Source organism: Mustela lutreola, chromosome 9 (genome assembly GCF_030435805.1).
Source record: "Mustela lutreola isolate mMusLut2 chromosome 9, mMusLut2.pri, whole genome shotgun sequence".
Taxonomy (NCBI): domain Eukaryota; kingdom Metazoa; phylum Chordata; class Mammalia; order Carnivora; family Mustelidae; genus Mustela; species Mustela lutreola.
The window spans coordinates 95,231,670-95,239,354 of NC_081298.1; the positions used below are offsets into that span (position 1 = coordinate 95,231,670).

At 52.3% G+C, this 7,685-nt stretch overlaps 1 protein-coding gene across 2 annotated transcripts; it reads right to left on the reverse strand.

The window, feature by feature from the left end:
• Positions 1 to 2,145: 2,145 nt before the first annotated feature.
• EGR4 (early growth response 4) lies at positions 2,146 to 6,133 on the reverse strand. Of its 2 annotated transcripts, none has more exons than XM_059188062.1 (2): positions 5,625 to 5,824; positions 2,146 to 5,224 (listed from the first exon to the last, which is right to left on the reverse strand). In XM_059188062.1, exons 1-2 carry the CDS (start codon positions 5,758 to 5,760, stop codon positions 3,909 to 3,911), a joined length of 1,452 nt encoding a protein of 483 aa, XP_059044045.1. In that variant the 5' UTR covers positions 5,761 to 5,824; the 3' UTR covers positions 2,146 to 3,908. The 2 variants fall into 2 exon arrangements, with proteins under 2 accessions (XP_059044045.1, XP_059044044.1); XM_059188061.1 differs by having other exon boundaries at positions 2,147 to 5,227; positions 5,625 to 6,133.
• Between the last annotated feature and the right edge of the window lie 1,552 nt (positions 6,134 to 7,685).

A 7,685-nucleotide genomic window follows, 5' to 3' on the forward strand; every position in this document is an offset into this window, starting at 1 on the left:
GTGTGTCCTTAAGAAAATCCCCATATCTCTCAGGCCTCGGTTTCTTTCTCTATATATAGAGGGGTTAGAAAAGATGTTCTTATAAATTCCTTCCAACTACATGTTATGTGATTTTATGTGATTGTCATATCCATGGTGTTTGTGTATGTGCAGGGAGGGGCATGGGCTGAGATGCTGGCAATAGGCACAGAGAAGATAAACATGGAAAATGTTTCACTAAAGGAACCAACATATTCAGGTTTCAGTTTCAATCAGTATTGTGGAATAGATAAACCAAAGACCCTCCTCCTACAGAATATGTGGACTGACTCACAAAATATAACAGACCTCTGAAATGCTTAACCAAAAATGCAATCAAGGAGAGAAAATCTATATGGACCAAAACTGGGCGTAGAACTGGGAGACCAAGAAATATAAGCATGGGATGTGCTGTGAGTAACCCCAGGAGGTATGGGGAGGGAGGTTTATTTCTTGCCTATGCTGACCTGGGCCCCATTTGGGGGACTTCCCTTGAGGATGCATAACTATATGTGTTAGGGTTTGAACTCACAACCCCTGTGTGATACAGGAAGCCCAGGTAAAGAAATTAACAAAGAGACTGATCTTCATTATTTGGTATTCTTGGGATGCACAGCACAAGCAAATGCAGAATTGCTCAGGAAAAACATACCCTCAACCCAGGCCACAGAGTATTATTGCCCAGGTAAATGCCCACTGAAGGTGAACTCACAGCTAAAAATCACACTACATAAAAGGAAACAATGTACCAGGGATGAGAGCAGATAAGACCCTGAAGATCTTCAGTAAGATCCAACAGTTTTTTCTTTTTTTAAGATTTTATTTATTTACTTGACAGACAGAGATCACAAGTAGGCAGAGAAAGAGGGGGAAGCAGGCACCCTCCTGAGCAGAGGGCCTGATGCAGGGCTCGATCCCAGGACCCTGAGATCGTGACCTGAGCTGAAGGCAGAGACTTAACCCACTGAACCACCCAGGTGCCCCAGTAAGATCCAACAGTTCTGAGTGACAGCCTGGATATAGGAGAAGGAAGGGTCAAGGATGAATCCCACAGAAGAACTGTAAGTCATTCAGGTGAGTCTAGGGACCCAAACAAATGATAGTCATCATTAGGAGAAACTGGGTGTATAGATGAATGATACGGTTTTAGACAGTATTTTAAATGGCAGTGAGACACCCACACGGAGTTGTTCATTAATCTGACCAAGGAGTTACACCTGGGGCAGATACTTGGGTTGGCTGGCTTAGAAGTCATTTAAGCAGCAGTAATCACTAAAGGCCTGGAAATGAATGTGCTTTCCAAGACAAGTGTTGAAATAGGGAAGGTGAGAGCTAGGAGCGATGTCTGGGAAAACACCCTCATTATGAGGGCTAGATGACGAAGAGGAGCAAGTAAGATAAGAGCTCTCTGTTTGTCCCTGATTCTGTGGGGGTCTTGGGTTTGGGTAGATTTTCTGATGATTTTATTTAAATTCTTTCCATCTCTGACGTTAACATTCTCTTCCCTCACAATCCCTAGGGGAAGCTCTGGCATATGGAACAGTTTCCCTTGGGAATACTATGAGGAGCTTTTCAGCTGGGAGTTCTAGAACTGGGCTGGGCTCTGGCACCAGCACCATGACTAACTAAATCACTTCTGTGGGGGTCAATTTTCCCGTCTGTGATGTTTAGGCCTAGGTTTGTGTTTGAGGACAAGATGGGGCACAATAGAGCTGATGGTACTTGATAGAATGATGTTAAAGAGGGCAAGGGTGACATGGTTAGACACCACCCACCCACAGCCTGTCTGCCCTTCCTTCTTTGTTTAGGTTGTATGGTTTGCAACCAGTTGCTTGAAATCTGGGCCTTTATGCTCTTCATTACCTTACTCTGCATGGAAAGTGAAGTCAGGTGGTCCATGCCTATAAGTGAGAGGTGTGGTCACTTAAATAGGAAGCTGATAAAAATCACCATTATCTTTTGTGTCTGTGAATCTACAAGTTACCTATTGTAATGCCTGATGGTCCATCATTTGAGCCTCTTTACAGGGTTAAACATTGCCCTCTACAGGCTACTCTTAAAATGTTAACTCTTCTAGAAGAGGTAATGTGGAGTCCTTTACCACAAACTGTTCTAGTAAATATGAGATACTCGGGTCACATGAAAGCACTTAACACCTGAGGGGAGAAATGGATGGAATTCTCTGACTTGATTATTTTGTCTCTGGTCAACTGAACACTGGGGTGGAAGGTGAGCATGTCTGACAGTGAAGGGACAAAGAAGCCAAAGGATCCGAAGCCAGACTGATCTGGCATCACAGGGCTGTAAGGCACTCTTAACTCAAGAACAGCTCAGCTTGAAGGAGAAAAGAATGAAGCCTGCAGACAGGCCCTATCTTTTCCTTAGCAGAAAGGAATTACTGGGGAGGAGAGAGGGTGAACAGCAGACTTCTAATATTCCAGAGTCTGCTCAAGGTGGCCAGAAATCTTTTGAGTTGGGGGTTCAGGGAGTAAAGGGGGACCAAGTTGAAACCATTCCCCATCTTCCCCACCTCCCACCCCAAGCCATGAAGGGTTCACCTGGAAGGAGAGTTAGGGAAAAGCGACTATGGCAGGTGCATGGCTGGATGGTAGAGGGGCTGCTGCCACCTAAACAAGATCGTTTGGGAGCAACTAACATGACTGTGAGAATCTGGCAAGCACCTCGTGTGGCTTGGCTCGGCCCATCCATGGTCTGGCTGAATGCTGAGTCCCGTTTGGCCCTGACAGCCCCTTTTTCTCATACAGATGCACAGCCACTGGCTGGAGCTTCTGTGATACCTAATACTTCGGTTGTTCACAGACAGCTCTGCCATACTGCAGTCCTCCATTGTCATGGCTACTGCCTGGGCCTCCTCTAGTTCCCAAATCTCTCTCACTTGTGGGTAGGAAGCCTTTCCAAACAGCACTATTAAGGTGAGGTGCCACCATTCTGGGGTTGGTAAAAAAAAATTACTGGCTTTGGAGCCAGACAGATCTGAGTTTGACCCCGTCACTTACTAGCCAGGTTACCCAGCAAGTTACCTACTTTGCTCCTTCATCTTTGAAATGGAATATATGTTGCTGCATTTAGAATTGTGAAGATTTAGGATAATATATCCCCAAATGTTACCTCAACATCTCAATCACTCTCAAGTTTCAGAAAAAACTTTGAGCTCTTAGGTCAGTTGTGATTAAATGCATTTGTTAATTCAGTACATATTTATTGAATGCCTACTATGTGCCACAGTGCCTGACAATAGCTGCGTAATGATCCTTTTGGCTGAATATCTCCTTTCTCTTCTGGCACATATTCTCCTGGGGGAGTGACTGGGGGGAAAGGGTCAGGAGCTTAGATGGCAGATTCAGTAAGCTTTTAGCACAATAATTTTAATTGCAAAAATAAACAGTTTTGTCAACTGCTCGAGAGTAGCGTCTGCTTTACAAAAATTAACAACAACAAAAGGAAATAACCCCAAAGCAAAACGTTACATCCAATGGCTGCTGGAAACGACATTGCTGTACAAAATCCCGCGCGAGACCGGCTCGGCGCTGCCCCAGCCTGACTCTGGGGGTTCTAATGAGGGGCGTGGGGCGTGCGCCAAGTTAGTTACAAAAGGCTATCTTGAGTCCCATGGAAGTGCCTACTCAGTGGGTGGCCTGAGAGGACTTCTTCAAAGAGCGGCGGACGCGGGCGTCAGCGCCGGGGACCGCAGGAGCTGTCCACGGAGCTGGTGCTGAACGAGGCGTGAACGACGGGCACTTCAAGGGAACTGGAAGTGGGACCAGAGCCCGGCCCCGGGACGTGCCGGAAAAGGGGTGGGTGGGGGGTCGGGCCAGGTCTCCTCTTTCGTGCCGGGCGGCAGCGCCTCAATCTACAAACCCATTTCCCCCTCACAGGGCGGCGAAAGAGAGGCCCAAAGAGTAAAAGCCAAGGCCCTTGAGCCGCTCCTCCGCGCGCGCCTTCTGCTTGAGGTGCACCTTGCTGTGCCTTTTCTTCTCATCACTGCGCGCGAAGCGGCGGCCGCACACGTCGCAGGCAAAGGGTTTCTCACCCGTGTGAGTGCGCACGTGGGTGGTAAGGTGGTCGCTTCGGCTGAAGTTGCGGAGGCAGATGCGGCACTGGAAGGGCTTGTGGCCGGTGTGGATGCGCAGGTGGCGGTTGAGCTCGTCGGAGCGCGCAAAGCTGCGCACACAGCTCTCCACTGGGCAAGCAAAGGCCTTGGCGTGAGGCCGCGGGCAGAAGCAGCGCGCGCTGCACTTGCCGCCCCGGCGCCCCTTGCGCCGCGCCTTGGTGGGTGGGAATGGGGCCGGCGGCGGTGGCCCCGGAGGCTCGGCCACGCCACTGCTCCCAGTGATGTCTGCCACCAGAGGTTTCGGGAAGTCCGCCGCGGTGCTGCGAAGGCCCAGGGGAGAAACCTGAGCCTGAGTACCCGCCAGAAACTCTCCACCGTCGCCGCTACTCCCCCCATCCCCACTAGGAGGGGTCAGGAGACCCGGGAGGCCCTCGGCCACCTCTCCTAAGTCACCTGCGGCCAGCGGATAAGCGTCGTAAGACCCCGTGGGGTAGAGTCTGTTGGCGGGACCGGCTGGCAGCTCCGCCGGGCAGCTGATGGACAGCAGGTCTTCAATCTTGGCCCCCATCGAAGGGAAACGGGCGTCGGAGGGGGCCTGGTAGGCTCCCTGTGACCCACAGCTCCCTGGGGCTCCAGCTGAGAGCAGCTCCCAGGGAGCGTAGGGGCCTTTGAAGGCCGAGGCAGTGTCCAGCGCAGGGGAGGCCGGAGGCGCCCGGAGGCCTGGCTTGACGTCGGGCGGGGAGAGCTGAGGCTCATACAGGCACTGTGAGGGGGCGCCTGCCGAGGGTGAGGCTTCCCAGAACGCCTCTGGGAAGGCGGCAGCGCCCAGATCCGGGGAGTAAAGGTCCGGGGGACCCGGCAGCAAGGCGTCGGGGCCTGCGGAAAAAGAGGCGTCCAGCGGAGACCGGGATGCTGCCGCCTCAGGGCCGGGGAAAGGTGCCAGACCCAGGATGCCCGACATGAGGTTGAAGAGTGCCTCCGGGTCGTGCGGGTGTTCGGGTACTGCTTGGATGAAGAAGCTACCGCTGTAGCTGAGGCCAGGAGGGGGCGTGGGTGCAGGCCCCTCCAGGAAGCAGGAATCGGCTAAGTCCCCCCCGGCGCTGCAGCTGCTCAAAGCCCAGCTCAAGAAGTCGCCTGCTGAGGAGGGAGCAGGAATCAGCTCCGGGCACATCAAAGGACGCGCCTCAGAGTCTGCAAGCCCCTACCCCGAAACCCTGGGGGCGCACCGACACATAAAAGGTGCTTTTTGCACATTCTGATCCAGCTGGAGCCCGAATACGCCCAAGACGCACACACAAACATGCACACGAAAACACACGTGCACAGGCAAAAGGACGCCCTGATCAACCCACAGGTTCCTGCGGAGGCGCTGGCGGTACAGAGGGGCTGGGGATGGGGTGCGCACCTCAGGACCCCGGAGCCTCCTACCACCTCTACCCCCCACAGCTCTACAGTCCGGGTCCCTGTCTGTTCTCAGGCACCATGCGCCCCCGCTCTGCGTCGCCGTCTGAGCACCCTCCGCCGCTCTCCTTACCTCCGGGGTAGCCGGCAGTCGCCGGCGCGTCCCTACCGGGCAGCCGGGACAATTCAGTGCTGGGTTCCGCGCAACAGCCCTCGGTGGACTTGACCAGAAGCGCGTCGGGGCCGGAAAACTCGCTAAGGTGAAGCATGGCGCGGCGGCGGCTGCGGGGCGCCGGGGGCCTCGCCCGATGGGCTTGGCTGCGCGCGGGTGACGGGGAGGCCAGCTGTTGCGGTGCCCTGTGCCTCACTGACCCAAGCACCCGGGCTCCTGGCTCCAGGTGCTCACCTTTGGGAAAGGGAACGGGGGGCCGAGGCGCCTTTGCTCGCCGGGACCTGCCTCGGGCGGCGGCTTCTCGCTTCTCCAAAGCGCAGCTGGGCTCCCCCGATCCGCGGCCCCCCCACTTATATAGCAGCGGCCGCGCTGGCTCCGGGCTTCCGACCCGGGCCACTGCCATTTCGGGAGGCCCCGGCCCTGCCGCCGTGACGTAAATGCCCAAACATGGACACAGGATGTGTGCCGGGGACTCCCGAAAAGGAAAGCTCGGCCTGTGACGTCGCCGCCGCCGCCGCCGGGCGCGCGCCGCTGCGTGCGCGCGCGCTCCCTGAGCGTGGAACCCCGTGAGCGCCGGGGCCGCTGGGGCACTAGCTGGGGTGCTGGGCTGCGTGGGGCCCCGCGTTCCGTTAGCGCCCCTCCCTCCTGCAGGCTGAGACCAGCGGTCAGCGAGGAAAAGTCCCTTGGGCTTTGGGATTCCACAGTTCGGGATCCGAATGCGCTCTCTGCCACTTAGTACCTATGTCATTTAATTTCCCTGAATGTCAGTTTCCTCACCTGTGAAATGGAGCCATACATATCTCCTTCGTAAGTTTACTGTAAAGAATAATTGGGTTAGAGCGTATTAAATTCTATGGACGAGGACACAGAATTCTTGCCATTATTCACTCCCTCTTGGTTTTTTTTTTTTTTGTTTGTTTGTTTTTTTTTTTTTGCGTTTCCCCCCTTTTGTTTGTTCTAGGAAAAATAACTTAATTCAGTTAAAAAGGACGATAACGCTTGCTACTGATGAGAGAAGTACATTAGTACAGAAGAGTATATTCTGAACTGAAAATAAGTCTCTTTTTCCTACCCATCTACATCTTGAGGTAGCAACATCTAAGTTTCCTGTGTATTCTTTCAGGGAAAAAATGCATATGTGAGCATACACTCTGCCTTGCAATATAATCTTTCCCCATTTGTAATAGTTGAGAGATTGCTCCGTGTATGGACATAAGGAGTGAGGCCATTCTTTTCTAAGGCTGCATAGTACTCCATTGTGAGGGAGGTCCGTATGTCCCGTATCCACGAGCATGTAGAAAGCTTCCAACCTCTAGATTTTACCAATGTTGTTGTAATCAACGTTCTTAATTATATAAATGTGAATATATCTGTGGGATAAATTCCAATAAGTGTAGTTCTGGGTCAAGGGTATGTAAAATTTTGATAGGCAACAAGCAAATTGCCCTCCATAGAAGTGGGGCCAATTTCTGCTCCTTCCCCGGTCACCTTCCGGGTATGAGATGTTTCCACAGACTTTTTTCTGCCTTTGTATAAATGACTTTTACACTAAGGATGTTGTTCTCAGCAACACACAGAGAATCCACAGGATATACTTCCCTGGAATCAGCACCTGGAATGTTTGGGCTTCTTATGTGGGGAAAATATCCCTGTCTTAAGGAGGTTGTGCATCTTGGCTGCAGTAGATCAGTCAATTCCAGCAAAGAAGCCTGCCTGCTCTCCTGATCTCATTTCTATTCCACTGTGGTTTCCCCTCTCTTACTTTCTCATTCTCTTTAAAAATCTTTCATTTAATTTTGGGTTTATAGCTTATTTGCCTCCTTTCTGGAACAAAATTAGGGGATTAGATAAATACTTGGGATAGCATGTTTTTCTTTACAAAGAGCATCAATTCTTGGGAGCTGGAAAGTGGGGAGGGCAGAGCTGGGGTTCCCCATTTATTTATTTGCCAGCGATTGAGACAGAGAGCACAAGCAGGGGGAGCGACAGACAGAGGGAGAAGGAGGCTCCCCACTGAGCAAG

Coding starts and splice junctions, on each gene's coding strand:
- EGR4 (XM_059188061.1), bottom strand. CDS start 6,066: ATGGCAGTGGCCCGGGTCGGAAGCCCGGAGCCAGCGCGGCCGCTGCTA. Junction 5,228..5,624: donor GACTGCCGGCTACCCCGGAG/GTAAGGAGAGCG, acceptor CTCCCTCCTCAG/CAGGCGACTTCTTGAGCTGG.